Source organism: Hemibagrus wyckioides, linkage group LG21 (assembly GCF_019097595.1).
Source record: "Hemibagrus wyckioides isolate EC202008001 linkage group LG21, SWU_Hwy_1.0, whole genome shotgun sequence".
NCBI classification, from domain to species: domain Eukaryota; kingdom Metazoa; phylum Chordata; class Actinopteri; order Siluriformes; family Bagridae; genus Hemibagrus; species Hemibagrus wyckioides.
In genome coordinates, this window is record NC_080730.1 from 5,880,206 (window position 1) to 5,896,899 (window position 16,694).

The following is a 16,694-nucleotide window of genomic DNA, read 5'->3' on the forward strand; positions in this document are numbered from 1 at the left end:
ATAATATTAAAACTTGCCTTATGTAGTTCCTCCTTGTGCCATCAAAACAGCTCTGATCCACAAGACCTCCCCTAAGGTTTACTGCACCAAGACATTAACAGCAGATCCTTTAGGATCCTTTAAGTTGTGAGTTGGAACCTCTACGGATCCAAGTTTGTCCAGTACATCCCACAGATCAGGTTGAGATCTGAGGATTTTGGAGGCCATGTCAACACCTTTTGAACTCTTTGTCATGTTCCTCAAAGGGTTATTATTGCAGTTTAACAGAGCACATTATCGAGCCTACTGCTATTCAGCAAAGGAGGAAGCACGTGCATCCAGTATTGTTTCAAACACATTGTAGAACAATTGGCAAGGTTTGTGCTAACTGGAATATAATACACAATCTACAGAGGGAGGGCTTACCCTGGGTTTGATAAGCAAAGGACGAGAGTTGTCTTTTATTTTCAATGTGTGGAAGATATGCAAATTAGGTATGATGCAGTAAAGTGACAAATCCAAACAAGATGAATCTTTGGATGATTCAGATGATTCATCGGATCAATCCTACGTCCCCTTTGGTCCGATATTTGTTCAATTCCCTACTCACACCTTTAATTCCTACCTACAATCTTATCATGTGATATCTGAACTCTCATTAAATGTGAGCTAGCTAGTTAGAGAATGTGTAGCTTGTCGCTTCCTCTTATGGACAGTATGACAACCGTAGCAGTCGTCATACACACACACAAAAGCAACACAAAAGCTAAATGCAACAATCTGTGCCTTTTGCATTATTCAAGAACGTGTTAATTCTATTGAATCGGTTTCACCACCCTAGGCCCCTAGAACACTATTCATGCTATGCATAATGTATTGACGTCAACAGGAACCTAATTTCATTATTGACCGATTTGTACTAAAAAGCAAATACAGCTGCGTTGAATGAACCGGTTCCCTTTAAATCCGTACCATATGTGCGATTGATTGCTTGTTTAAGCCAAAAGAGCTCCAGCGGTGCTTGTGTGTCACACGCCGCCTCTAATTTTCCACTCGTTGTTTAAGTGGCACTGACATACGATATGTGCGGTTATTCACCGTCTCAGCTCTCGTCCTCGTTTAACTCGTAGCGAATGTGGTTTGCGTTGGAAATGGTCGACTTTGGTAACTTCATATTAGACTTCATTTTAGTTTGTTCACTCGTCGACAACCTTTCCATGATGAAAAGCGAAGATAATTTAACCTTGTACTCCAAAATAAAAGTGACATTTTCCTCATCAATTAAAAGCTTGATGGAAATGTCAGAAATGATGAAGTGGGCCGAGAGGAAAATGTTCCTCGTCATTTCGCACACACACTCCGGCGAAAATCATTTCGGTTACAATCGGAAAACGATCGTTAGTACAGATTTGCGAGATTTTAATGTTTAATCCTATCGACTGCGACTAATCTAAAAAGCCTTTGGTAACATTTGAAAACCTTTTAGCCTAGGTGTATTGTTTTTATTTTTATATTAAAAATATATTATTTTTATATCAAATTTATTTTATCTGACTACATCTTTCTGCTACTATGATGCTAGAAGTAATATAACTAATAACACCCAATCAGTTCATTCATGTGAGCTGCATTTATTTACTTTTTCTCCACTTTATTCATTGCAGTAAATGTTTATAGTAGAATACCGCTAATTAACGTGCTAATTAATGTGCTAATTAGGTTTTTTGTAGTACAGACCCTTGTTGTTGACTTCATGGCATCTGGACATTTAAGGCATTCACTCTTAAACCTATTTATATTTTAAAAATAGACTTAAATATTTAGTTTTCCTGTAGTTGGAGTAAAACTTCCTTGCTTATTAGCAATAAATTAAAATAAAAAATATATATCTGGATTTTGTGACGATGTCTATTGTTTATACATGAATTAATATAAATAAAAGGTTAAATGGGAAATATAATATGAATATATAATATGGCCCAGGACTACAGTTAAATCTAAACTAGTTGCCTAAATAAACACAGCCTGTTTTTTTTATTAAACCAAATGGCAGTTATGAAATGTGTTCTCAGGAGGTTGTCCTCTGGGAAACATCTTCCTATTGTGTACGACTTTTCTGGCACAATATGTACAGCCCCAACAAACGATTTGGAAAAGGCGGCAATCATGAGCATTGTTAAACACGTCAAAAACAACTTCTCTTGATTTGCCGCCAGCCAGAAACTGACCTGCGTTCTTTCTGACTGCTTGTAACAAGGTCTATTTCGGGGACAGGTGGGTCAGAGGTGGTCTTCCTGTAAAGAGAAAGGGTTTTGGACTGCCCTGCCGTGGAGGAAGCCTCAAATTAGCTGGCATTATGTAAAACCGGGTGTGTTGGCTCGTCCATTCAGGGAGAATAATTCTCTGTACCAGGAACGCTGCTACAAAGCAAGAAGGATGGGCATGTGGGGTGATCGATGAATACTAAAGTCACACTGTAAACACTGTTTAAATTTGTAGAAGCGTCATGTCAGGTAAGGATATGAGAGAGTGTTGAGAGAGTTCCTGTCATGTCTAGCCCACATCTTTACTGGCTGTGTACAATTCATGGAGTTCATGGCGACTGTTTCGCAGTTTAACCTTCCATCTACCCCACAGAGGTCCGGTGATTTTTACAGCCTGATCATAGAGTCCTAGTGTTTCATCATGTCTTGCTGAACAGCTGCATTTTAATCAAGCATTTAAAATCACAAGCGGGGAAAATTAAAGAAACTATTTATTACAAAAGCCTTGTGTATACTTCATAATATTCCCTAAATGGTCATCTTTCTTAAAAAGATATTTTGATGAGCAATCTTCCATAAAATCTCTCAGGCTGTCGGGATTTATCACGTTGTTGTTGTTATAAACTCAATAATATAGGGGCTGTGAGGTAATGGACTAGGAAGCTTGGATGTGTGTATCAGCCAGAAATAGAAAGTTGTTTGGTTTTGTTGCAGTGTTCTCCTGTATGTTTGATAGTCATGTATTTTTGTATAATAGCAGGGGTAGTAGTGTATACAACAGCAGCTGATTACACAGCCAAAGGGTTTTCAGTGCAGCCTCTTCCCTGGTTGATGCTGTATGATGAACAGAGTGGAGGTGGTTGTGAAAAGATGGTGAAGATGGTTTTTGATATAGATCTACATTTTGGAAAAAGTCAGTGGTGAGATATTATCTAATCGGCCACTATAACTTACCATGATCATGCAACAACCCTTAAGAAATTCATCCTGGGATGTAGGTGGGTCAGTGCTGTACATAGGTGTAAGGGCGTTGTGTTAGGACATGAGTTACAAAAGATAAACCTGACCAACAAACTGACTGAAAGAGTGGAGATCCGTGTCCACTATTCCTGTTTCAGCAGTTCTAGCTCACACAGAGCTCACGTGGTTTGTCAGGATCTTGGGTTAGACTTCCCCCGGTCACGTTTAGGTCAAGCGTAAGCTGCGTAAACTTGAATCAGTTGAGTCTGAGTGCAGAGTGGAAACGGGCAGCTTCGAGATCCTCAGCTTGTCTTTCACTGCAGTGTGAGGCTGCATTCCTGGAGCTAGCGTGCAAGAGTGAGAGGGTTTCACCACGTTACTCATCACACACCCTGAGGGAAGCAGACGGCAATATAAACACCAGGGGCCCTGTCAGAATGTGTGTGTGTGTGTTAATTTTGAGCTTTCTGCCTCTCTACATCCAGTCAGAACTGACTAACGCTGGTGACGGTCACTGACATCAGTGCCTATGATGATGAGCGTTCACTATGCAGCCGCTTTAATCTGCCTTCTTGTATCTTGCTCTAATCGACGTCGTGCATACACTCAGCTTTAGTATCAGCCAAAAAAAGTGCAGACGTTGCCATCATTAGACACAAAGCAGACTGATAAATCGTGTTCTAATATAATCCCTGCCATTTATTTAGCACTGAGTCACTGTGTTAGTGTACTGAATGGTTTGAAATATGTTTTGAAATTTTCAGTGCTTCCTCTTAATGTGATAAAGATGCAAGCAAATTTATCTGAACAGCTTTTCAAAGCTCAGTAGTTTATCAAGCGGCTTAGAAACATCTCTTCACCTTTGAGCGGCCGTCAGAGCAAAATAAACTCAAAGAAGTTAAATAAACGAAGGTCTTTATCAACCCTCGGTAGAGTGCTGTTAAAGGAAAATAATCAACAACAGGGTCATGTGATGAAGCTGAGTTATAGTAACCACTCCTAAGTAATCTATAAATTATAAAATTCTGAGCTTCTGAGCATGAGCGTTATTAAAGTAGCATGTACAGAGCGTCTCTCTCTCTCAGATTCCACGTAGAGACTTTTATCTCCTCCCTTCCTGAGGCTGTCGGGATTTTTATACTATGTCAATCCCGGCAAATGCAGATAAGAAAACCAGCGCACTCGTATAAACAGCGTCGTTTAAATTCACTCGTGCCGGAGGATTTCTGCAATTGATATCCGGCTAAAAGCATGATGATGTATGTGCGCCTATAGAGCCAGGCCTCTTAGTGTCAAACACTACATCTCTTCGACAGATGAGCGTACGTCCGATAAAGCAACTCGCACGAAAGCTGATGCGGTAGAGGTGAGAGGTAAGAGATAAGAGCGAGCGACGTGACACAGCTCAGTCCTGCTGACCCAGATTTTAAGCGACTGCTGACATTTCACGCTGGCCTTTGAAGAGAACCTCAAAAAACATTATTAAGGATTATCGATCCCAAGCTGTATCTTCGTGACCAGCTCCATATCAACAAACCCTCCTGTTTGTTTTGGGCTTGTTTTCATCTCAGTCTCTTGACTTTCTCTGTGTGTGTGTGTGTGTCCTTGGGAATCATTTCTTCACTATCAGTGTAATTAAGAAATATTAAGGTTTGTAGGTCATGAGTGGGATTTTATAGCATTTATTTGCTCATGTATAGCTTTTTGTATGGGGGGGGGTGTGGTAGCTCAGTGGTTAAAGGTGTTGGACTACTGCTTGGAAGGTTGTGAGATCAAATCCTAGGAACACTAAGCTACCACTGTGGCCCCCGAGCAAGGAACTTAACCCTAAATTGCTCAGTTGTATAAAAAATGAGATTAAATGTAAGTCGCTCTAGATAAGGGCATCTGCCAAATACTGTAAATGTTAATGCTGTTATTAAAATGCCCATGAAGTGGCTTGGGAGCCGTAATTCGAGTCATTACCTTTTGAAAGTAGCATTCAAGATACATAAACCTGATGCTAGCTTAGAAAACTAGCTGCATCTGAAGAAAAGTTTACCAAGAGTCTGTTTTTCACCCGTAGAAGATTTCTTATCACCTCTTTCACCCCAGTGTGTCCATTTCAAAGGTTACAATATCGTAGATGACCATATAGCGTATCATTTTGTAGTTATGCTGTACATGTTTGAGCTGAAATGGTGTCAAAGAGCCTCAGGATCGTCATCGTAAGCATCATTAGTGGATAAAATAACATTGCTTACTCTTACTGATGGAGACGCTTCAGCGGTGTATAAAGAAAGATATTGCGTCCACATTCAGCCCGAATTTGATAAAACACTCCCCCCTTTTCCAAACAAATGATCTTCAACTATGAGATAATAGTCAGAAAAGGAAATAGTGTACAGGAAGACTCAGAGACAAAGGTAAGCCTTTTTTCTTTCCTGCTACTGTAACTAGCTGCTATATGGAGTGACCCACACCCAGTGGGTGTGACTTGGATGCAGTGGCGGTCCCAATCCTGGGTAAAAATGGGAGGGTTGCGTCAGGAAGGGCATCCGTGTGCCAAGTTGTTGTGCGGTCCGCCGTGGCGACCCCTCACACACGTAGGGAGCAGCTGAAAGATCAACAACATAATGATTGTCCCTTTAACATTTCCTTTCTAGCGCCGTTTTGTGTTTATTACTCATTAGTAAAATGCCAGTGCAAACCATTATGGTTTACTGAATGATTGCAGCATCTATGCATATGAACTCAGGTCTATTTCTTTTCGATGGTTGCTTGATGCACCAGGTGCTGATTGGCCTTTTCAGCCACTTCAAGAGAAAAATTAAACATTACGCAAGTAATCAATCAGGACAGTTTTTCAGAACTGGTGCACATCACAGGCTTAAAGCCCGCGAGCTTCATTTTTCGTTTTCTTTCGCCTACATCAAAGCTGTGTTTTTCCTCCCTTACGCCTTTTTGGAGAAAATGTAGCGCTGACGTCATCAGGCGTGTTTTGGCCCTGGCTAGCTCCATCGAGTTATAGAGGTTCACTACTTCTTTTTAAGATCAAACAAAGCGAAGGTCAAGTGACCCACTTCTCTCTCTTACCCCTTTTCCACTGGCTCAGTGGGAGTGCTGTTGCTCGAGCTACGGCTGCTGTATTTTTATTTTTTTTTCTTCAAAACTAGCACCTCTATTTCCTCCAGAGTCAAACCTTTTCACACAACAATGTCGGTTTTCACACTACACCTGAATCTGAGAGAACATGCATGCTTAATCGACATGCTTCAGCATCTATACACAACACAGAGACGCATACAAAAGTATTAAAAGCCTGTGCATTAAGATGCTCAGGCTTTTTAATATTTTTAAATAGTTCGTTACCTTTTATTTTCCAATTTTTGTCCAAGAAACGTCCTAAAAGATTTTGGAAACTTCCCCAACATATTATTTTAGTGGTCGTGGCGAATCAGTAATTAATATTACCGTTTGTTGGTTACATTTTAGTGCAGCAGTTTCTATGCACTGGGATTTTTTTTTACACCGGGAAAGGATTACTTATGATTTCCTAATATATAAAATATGGATAATAATCCATATGTACAAGCAAAGGGAATAAAAATATATATTTTTATAATATTTTATCTATTTAAAAAAATTTAATTAGTTAATTCTTTTTTTTTTTATTTTATCAATTTTATTTTATTTTTTATTTTACTATTTATGAAACAAGACAGGCAAAAAGCCTTTCATTAAAAATAAAATAACAATAAAAAGAATTTAATCCTCTAATTTTTTCCCATTTTCAGTGGGGTTCTGTTGTTAACCCGACGTAAAAATAAAAATAAATAAAAATCGAATTTATGAATTGCATTTGCAACTGGAATCAGATAAAACAGTGTTGAAGGTAAATTATTAATGACCGTGATCCAGTGCGACCCAGTGTGAAGCTACTGTTAACCTCCTTTATTATCAATCTATCAATCTGTTCTATTCCATTTATACCACAACAATTTGCCAACACTAATTTTATTTCTAATAATGTTATGATTTTTTTGTATCCATATACAGCTATATTTAGCATTGTGGAAAATTTCCTCAGATCACATACATTACAGCGGCAGTAAAAAGTCGTTCTCTCACCAGACTCTTATTTTCTCTCTCTTCAATTAAAAAGTCAAAAACATACAAACAAACAAATAAACAAACAAACAAAATGGTTGTTATGGTACTGAGAATCCAGAAATCACAAAGTCCTCTGTCCTCAAAACCATAACAAAGCTCTAACACTGGAGACTCCTTCCATAAACCTTCACCATATCAACAGAGAGATGATTTTTTAATTGGTCACTTACCAATGTTTTATTTTTCTTATTATCTATTAAGCTGTTACTATAGAAACAATAATGAGTGTTGTGATTAACCCTTGATTAACACCTTCTGAACAGCATTGTAGCGTAAATAGTTCCAGACTACAGCATTTGCATGTAGGTTTTCTTGCTCCTGATTAGATTTTAGGAGCAGAATCAGGTGTGTTATTGGAGGAAAAACATAAAACCTGGATTGGCCAACACTTGGTTGTTATAAGGAACATGTGCAGAATCGAGGACAAGGGTTTCAGATTATACACTGATATTATTATTATTATTATTATTATTATTATTATATTATCACTGCATCGTAACATACACGATGCCTCGATACGTTATCTCTGTATAACCTATTGTTTTCAGCCTTTCAGAACATCTGGCTGTAATTCCGTCCCTTTGAACACCAGGAACTTTTTTTTTTTAATCTGTACGATGATAAACGGGTTATGAAGACTCGAAATGAGCAAACTTCAAAGGTTAGACGCAGATAATGAACTCTCTATCAGGAGACGTCATAAAACATCGAATTCACCTCAACAGACGTTGAGTATGTGTGTAATCTAATCTGTGTTAGCTGTCTGAGGAGGTTAACACTGCAGACAGATTAACGCACGCTCGGCGATGACGAGCCTGTGAGCGTAATGCCTGAGGGTCTTTGACTCATTCTTATGTCCACATCAAAGCTGAGGAAATTGAACTCTATGGATGTCTAACTCAAAAACGGTTGGACGTGGTACGTGATAAGATTTTCAATCATATGGACCTTGTATGTCGAGTAAATAGATCGAGTGGCGCAATTATGTAAATAAAGGAAGTTCACAGGGTCGCCTGGATGAGACAAAGACGAAGAGATTATGGGAACCACTTGAGAGCCGCTGGGTACGGCTTTTCAACTTTTATTACTCTATCTCAAACTACCCAGTTACCTCATTTCAACATCCTCATCTTTGGTGCAGTTGAGGTCACCTCCTGATGCACTGTATGGTCATTCATTAGCTGTAGTCTAGACCTCTTGTTTAAAACCCGGTGTTCACTGGAATACCACTATCCTTGCAGTGATGTAAAGGACACTTGTCTCTGTGGCTTTGGGAAATTGTGATCTTAAGATGATTGAGAGTAAAGAGGTTAAACACTGAGCTTCTGGTGAATTCAAAATGCTAAACACACAAGCTCCTGTACTGCTGTTGTGTAATTGTGCATCACTGTCCTTATCATTTTTTCATCATTCTTTTCGTTATTTTCTCGATGTTTTTCTTTCAGAATGTCCCGAAAAGTCAAAACAATGGTTCCAGTGGCTCGATTAGACTTTTAATGGCCGACCTAGGCTAGAAATCACACGCTAATAGACCACCCAGGCTTCGAGGCAGACTATTATTAGAAAGCAATCTAAGTGCTCCACAGGTTGCAGACGTTAAGCAGATTGCCAACCTTTCTGTGTTGTTTATGTTGTTTGCTGTGTAAGCCTCTTCCTAGGGGATGTGTCTCCCACTAGGGTTCCATGATAAACCGTCCATCAAGTGACAAATTAAAGGAAAAAAAAACAAAACAAAACGAGATAAGGTGTCTCGGCGTCGATTCTGCAGGTCTGGAGATTTCAGTTGGGAATATCCCTCTAAAACATTCAGCAAACCCTCTGGATGGGGGCGGAGTCCATTCTGGAAGAGACCGCTCCCATCAGGATAGAAATGTTATATCATGTGATAAAGGTGATCAGTATCATAAAATCATAAATAAATACCCCCAGAGTACAGAAAGACAAAGTGTTTTACTCTTTAATTTATCACCTGCACTTTGTATCTAACTCAGGAGTCTTCTAGAAGAAGGATAATGTACATTAGAGCTCATTCATAGACAGCCTGCCTCGTTTGTACCTTATAACACAAACTCTGTGTGTGTGTTTATAAATACATAATACAAACTTCATAATATAGCCTTTATATTATTATAACCACCAGAATCCAATAAGAGCCTTTATTAACCAGAAGAGAAATGAGATCCTGTCTGTCTGTCTGTCTGTCTGTCTGTCTGTCTGTCTGTCTATCCATCCATCCATCCATCCATCCATCCATCCATCCATCCATCCATCCATCCATCCTTCCTTCCTTCCTTCCTTCCTTCCTTCCTTGAAATATGTCTTTGGCCTAAAGCATGTCACATACACACAGTGACATAAATAACATTACCCCCCCCCCAACCCCCAAACAATTTCGACTTTAATCCAATTGCAGTAACGAATTTGCTGAACCATGTAATAATAAATGTTTGAGGTTTGTCGTGCCTTTGTTTGTGTATTCAGCTCACATATGGAGCATATCCTCACATTACTCCTCCATGTACAGAGCCCGATCACACGGAGTTAAATGTGGCTTCCTTGCATGCTGCGCCTCTAATTAATGTCCTTAAGGAACTGCCTTCTCTCTTTTGCACTCCTCAACACGAATCTTTTTCTGTCTCCGACACACACACATTCTCTCTCTCTCTCACTCTCTCACTCTAACCACTGAAGCCTTTCAGTTCGAGTGGATCACAGAGCAGGTAATTTCACTGTCAGATTGGTGAAGTGGAAAACTCATCCTGCATCATATTTACACAAGATTCATGACTTGTCCCGAGTTGCATCAATGCCAAGATGATTTTAGTTCCTTAATGTGAACACACACCATTTCTACATCTACCTACCAAGCCAAAAGTTCTCCAACTGGAGATCTGACGCATGTGATGTATTGACACCATGACCTTTATATAACTTTAAATAGTCATGGAAACTTAAATACTCCTTAGTTTTAGCACTTTCAGGTTGTCATTCTTTTCCCTAATAACATTTTGTATCTATTTCATCCCCCAAAAAAGGCCATCTTCATGCACACACTGTACTTTTTTTCCATTTTATTTCTATGTCTATGCAAAACCAGACAAACCACAAGGTTTTACTTTCAGGAGCAGAGGAATGTAATTAATTAAACCAGCAACCACTTCCATTACAACACCACTATTAAAACCAGAACCACTTCCACATGAGGAAGTTCAAGGTTAGCAATACTCCAAATCATTCCCGACCTCGGCCTTAGAGACGAGTCAGGCTTTGCGTTTATGACTTGCTTCGCTTCGTTTAGTGTTTCAAAGGAAAATAAATGACTCTTATCATCGAATGGAATCATCTTATGAATAACATGTGCCCTTTGATTATCTGAAGGCATCGTAGATTACTTTTCAGAAATCCAGGCAGATCCAAGCGGAGTGCGATAAGAAGAGATCGTTGTTAGAGGTTCAACTGAACATGACGATGTGCAGTCTCACAGAAAACTTTACCACATCAACAATTAGACATCATTTTTTAAAAATCCATTATATGGCACATCCTCAGTACTAGTCTTTGTGTATGTTGTTGCTATAGAAACGATAATGTCCTGATAAAAACTGCAAGAATGTTGGTGTCATTTTGTTTGAACAGGCAACCGCGAAACATGCACGTTTTTTTGTTTGTTTTTTTTTTACATATTCTTTAGTTGATGGACAGCCTGTAATTAACCAGAAATCCTCTCTAAGCTTTGAATACACCAGACTTCCAGACATTTGTTTGCAGGGCACGTCTCACAAAAGATCTGATGAAGACATCTCCGCATCAGTGTCATTTAATTTTAGCTACTCTTGCCCAATTTCCACTTCCTGACTAAAACACACTGACACAGATATAGCTCAGCCGTACATCTGACTGGAAAGTGAAAGGTGACGCAACAGAAACGTGAGGCTCTGTGTGTACCTCAAACCTCGACCACAAGATATAACCATTATGCAGCTTTATTTTTTTTTTCTCTCTCTCGTAATGGAAATCGGCAGAGTAACAAGTTCAGCAATTTCAGCGAAAGGGGATTTTTGTCAGTGTGGTTATATTTGCTCTTGGTGGGAGATTCTTACTCAAAGCCAAAGCGGCAAGGAATGCAGCAAAGTTATTATGAATCATGTATGCTGGTTTTTATGTAGAATTAGGTCCCACTATTAATGCTGGTAAAGCAGTTTCTAATCAACTCGAGTACATACGTAAGAAAACCCTGCTCAGGAAATGGATTTGGATCACAGCCGGGAGTCTGAGAATTATCCAGAGGCCCATAATTGGCTTTTGTCCTCAGGTCAGGTCCAAGTGCCATTTGTTTCTTGTTGTCTGCGCAGTGGTGTCTGAGTGACAGCGAGTGTCAGAGCTGGCTGTTTACAGTCATCACGCTGCCCAGGGGCGCCAGCGACCAGGCCTGACCTCTTCCTACACACTCCTGGCTAAGTACAGCACACTTCCCCACGCCTGATATCTGCACAATGGCAGGAACCACAGGCCAGAACAAAGGCTCTTAAAACTCTGACCGATTTCCTGCTGCCGGCGGCTGGAGCGGGAGCTCCCGTGCAGGGCTATCTGGGGACAGGGATTATTTTCGATCCCTCCCAACGATTAACAAATCATAAAAAAGCACCCCGACTGGCCCCGAGTTTAGTTTTGCCCCCCCCGAGGCAACGAAGAGATGGTTCTTGGGCGAAAATAGACCGAATGGTGAATGAATGGACACCAGTTTTATTTCCTCTCCCTCCCTGAGGCTTTACTGTGTTTCACTCTCCAGCTTGCGCACACTGAAGTCATTAGACTCTGCAGCCGGAAGTGTGTGTGTATGTGTGTGTGTGTGTGTGTGTATGCTGTAGTCCAAACAGACTGTGTCAGTTTAACAGTGGAAATTGAAATGGTGGGTCGAATGGTTTCTGCTACAAACAAAAGCTCTTGAGCTGCTGTACAATCGGGTCACGGTGCTTTGGCAAACAGTTCCAGCTACATGTGGAGCAGCTGGGCTACTGTTTATGTTCAATCATTTCGACCAAGTGTTTAAACAGTTTGACATCAAATTGCTTGTTAATGTGACTGGCAATGAGCTGATGGATTCTGAAACCCTTCTGAGGCCACTATTCTTTATTGATGTTCAAGGTTACATCAATTACCTACGTAAAAAAGTACTGGTTGACGTTCCACAATGAAGTGGCGCTGTTGTAACGAAAATGATAAGATTTGTGGAGCTGAGAGCGGTTTTCGCTTGATCTGTTTGCTCTGATGAGCAGGTAAAAGAGCCGGGCTGACTAAAGGACTAAAGAGCTGCCATATTGTCTCTCTTTAGGTGAAGATGAAGCAAGAGCTAAATCCCACTGCTGGACTATCAACAGGTAGTTAACCGAAGAAAAAGACCAAAAAGTTAAACTCAGAATTTAGTCATAAAATAAATTCTTTTTCTAATTGAAGTACACATTTATATGTAGAATTATCGATTTGCAGGTCATTCAGAGTGTTAAAGTTTTCTTTAATGAAGTGTAAACAGTAGTGAAACTTAGGGGCCAGCCATCAATCGCCTATTAAGCACAAATAGGCCACGCCCACTTACCATATATCAAAGTCTTTTAAGTCTGTGGTTGGAGTATGAAACCCCTCCCACGTTCGGAAACCGGGCTGGAAAAGCGTGCTAGAGAATCAACCCCCAAGTCCACCCACCCACGCGCCCCCTCCTTCCCCTCACCACAAGCATACTACAGTATCAGCGTCCTACTTAGTATGTTATTCTGTACGGACATCCATGTGGTCAGTCAAGGGAGTCTACTGCTTAGATGACTATTTTTGTTTAATCTACAGATAATTATCGAGAGGAATTTTGTTTGTATTGCATTTAGAGTTCGTGCAGTAACAAGTTAGTGCATGTAATGCAGAATAGGGTCTGAGGGGAGATTCAACATTACTTGCACCAGTGAGCGGCGCGCGAGGTGGAGTTTTTAACTGCTCGCGCTCTTGCGCTCTCTCTCTCTCTTTCTCTCTCTCTCTCTCTCACTCACACACACACACACACACACACACACAGGCTGACTCGCTCGCGTCTCGTGCTCTCGCTCCACGGGCAGTCAGTCGTGCAGTCGCGAGCGGCGAGTTGCGTCGGCAGCGCGCGCGGGATGCTCTCGTGGCCGGTGTGTGTGCACAGGAGCGCTGCGATTCCTCGTGCGTAGAGCTGGCGGGCACCGTGGCTGGAAGGTCGGCTTGCGACTATCCTCCTCCTCCTCATCCTCCACATCCTCCTCCTCCACCTCATCCACATTCAGCCGCAGTTCCCTGTGGCGCGGCAACCGAGAGCGACAGCATGGTGGCCAAGGATTACCCGTTTTACCTGGTGGTGAAGAGAACGAACTGCGCGTTCGAGGTGCAGACGGTGCGCAGCGCGAGCAAGGAAGTCGAGGTGGGGTATAGAAGGAAAACGGAGAGAATCATCATTATGTAAATAAGCTGAATCGCGGTGCGGGCGAATGCGCGTGATGTTTATTAATATGATCTCAGCCCCTGAAGGATTTTGCATGACGTCCTTGTTTGACCCTTTTAAATGACCAAGTGCGCATTTTGCAGCGTTTACGATGATTGGGATTATTTTCATGCATGCTGTATAACTGCATGTTGCACATGTCCTAATTGCATTTATTCGTGAGAATGATTTATACACAAAATGTAAAGCTTTTTTAAAAAATGATGCTATAGCTGATTTCATGCCTGTTCAGTATTTAAGGAAATATTGTTGTTGTTTGTTGTAAGAATTGGTGCTGAGATTTGATAGACTGTGTTGTAAGTGAAGAGAGTCAGTGTTGAGCCTGTGGCAGATGTTTTTTATGTGGCTCTGAGGTTTACAGTGAGCTGGAGTTTAGAGGCCATCTTTAGGTCAGAGCAGGACTTGATGATCGAAGCCCAGTTTCAAAGCCTCGGCCACGTATTTTCCACAAGTTTGTCTGTCAATATATACGAACACTAAAAAATCTCACATGCTCAGGCCGTGTCATGTACGATTGATTGATTGATCGACGTTCAGGATTATTGATCAAGTCAGCAGAGTCTTAAGACTAGTGTAAAAGAGCCTCAACACTAGAGGTGTGCTAAAGTCGACCACATGAGAGATAACATCGATTGAGATAAGGTCAACAAAGACAACAGACTGGTCAAAAGAAAAAAAGATAGCTTTGTTTACTGCTTTGGTGTGTTGTTCTCTTCCCCCTGAATCTTGACAGAAAACATTCGGGTTGAATCAGGCGATTGTGATATTTTATAGGTGTGTGTGTTTGTAGATGAATAGGGCTGGTGCAGATTGTAGTCACAGCTTACTCACGTCTGTCTGAACATGTGAGTTTGTCGTTAGATCACTTCAGAGTGCGCCGACGGAGGCCTTCACAGGGGGATCACCCTCTGATCACCGGATCACTTTACACTGAAGAGCTGGCCTGCCACTAAAGAATGGGCTGTAAACTTTTCAAAGTCAAGCTGTGTGTGTGAGAGTGTGTGTGTGTGCGTGAGAGAGAAAGAGAGAGAGAGAGTGTGTGTGTGCGTGTGAGAGAGAAAGAGAGAGAGTGTGTGTGTGTGTGTGTGTGTGTGTGTGTGTGAGCTTGTGCGTCTAAGTGTGTGTGCGTGAGAGAGCGAGTGTGTGTGTGTGAGAGAGAGAGAGAGAGAGAGAGAGAGAGCGTGTTTGTGTGTGTGTGTGTGTAAGAGAGGGGCAGCTTGTGTGTGTGTGTGAGCTTGTGTGTCTAAGTGTGTGTGTGCGAGAGAGAGAGAGAGCTAGTGTGTGTGTGTGTGTGTGTGTGTGAGAGAGAGAGAGCGTGTTTGTGTGTGTGTGTGTGTGTAAGAGAGGGGCAGCGTGTGTGTGTGTGTGTGTGAGCTTGTGTGTCTAAGTGTGTGTGTGCGAGAGAGAGATAGAAAGAGAGAGATAGAGCTAGTGTGTGTGTGTGTATGTGTGTGTGGATTGTGTGTGTGTGTGTTTGTATTATTTGTGTGTGTTGCAGTCACATTGATTTCACAACCTACAGTGTCATCATGTAGTTTAAAGGCTTGTCCAGCAGCTGAATGAGTTAAAAGTCCCATCAGCTTTCGAAGAATTGATCCTTCTGATGAAAGATACACAGAGGGTTTATGTTTTTAACACGGCCATAATTGCATCTCTAAGATCCCGAGATAGTCGACAAAGGCGGCCATGTATTTTTGCTGCAGAGAATCAATAACACTTGTTCCATCCTAAATAGAGCAGATTTTCACCAAAGTACATACTATTGAGTATCTAGCAAAAGAGCATGGAAGTACTGGGACATACCCACACACATCGTGCTATTGTCACAAAACTCCTCCTCACTTACACAAATAGCTGTGAGGAAGATTAGCTGAAAAAGTGTCCAATATCTTGGAAATTGTAAACAATCTGGGATATATTATGATACTGTACCTTTGTTTACTGATAACACAACTATTTTATCACTTTAACTGAGCTGCAGCAATAATATAATATTTAAATACAGCAAACTAGCATAGCTAGCTAACACTATGCTACAATTGTTGATAGCTAACTTCAATACAGAGTTTTACTTCAGGACTTAATTAAGTGTCTCTTTGGAAAGTCAGTTTTTATGAAATTCCTAAAGTGATTGTATTTTTAATGTTTATTGTTTATTCCAAGGCCTCTATTTTATTCTGTTCAAGTTTAAAAGCTCCGTCTTTGGAAAAGTTACAGGTTTCTTTCTGTCTCGTACAAAGCGCTAACACTGGAGACTTTTCCCCACCAACTCAAAATGGACTTTTCCTCACCCGAAAATTTCACCGTATCGACGCTTACACAATATATTTTATTTGCCCAGCAAGCCTCTGTGAATTAGCTGTCCAGTGCAAACTGAGAGTTCAAGACTGAAAGCTGTGGTCTAAGCAGTCACTGTAATCCACCTGGGACAGAATCATAGCCATTTGTACCAAACATCTCGTGAGTCATGGCATGGTGCTCCGTTCCTGGGCTTTGTTGTATACCACAATGACAATCCCAGTCTCATCACGCTGGTCATTGTGCTGAAGAGCTCTCCATATGTTCAGTTCCCTGAGGTGTTTATCAGCTGTTACAGAATCGGATCTGTTCATCTGTGCGACTTTATCAAAAAGGAAACCACGAAACCAGATATAGCTACGGCTGAAACTTCTCAGCAAGCAGACTTCCTCGTTACTACACGCTGAAAAACGCTTCAGCTATTCATTCACTCGAAATAAGTGCTTCGTTTAAACGTCCTTGTCGTCAGCTGTTGATATATATATATATATATATATATATATATATATATATATATATATATATATATA

General features: G+C 40.8%; 1 protein-coding gene across 3 annotated transcripts in view; it reads left to right on the forward strand.

Annotated features, from left to right (window-relative positions):
* Positions 1 to 16,694, forward strand: part of arhgef3 (Rho guanine nucleotide exchange factor (GEF) 3) — an 84,302-nt gene that overhangs the window by 48,496 nt on the left and 19,112 nt on the right. Inside the window, exon 1 of one of the 3 annotated variants that reach the window (XM_058373740.1) lies at positions 13,134 to 13,785. The exons of the other annotated variants lie outside the window; for them this stretch is intronic. Coding sequence (XP_058229723.1) covers positions 13,690 to 13,785 — 96 coding nt within the window. The 5' untranslated portion in view covers positions 13,134 to 13,689. Of the gene's footprint in view, positions 1 to 13,133; positions 13,786 to 16,694 lie in introns of those variants that run through there. 3 annotated transcript variants of the gene reach the window in all.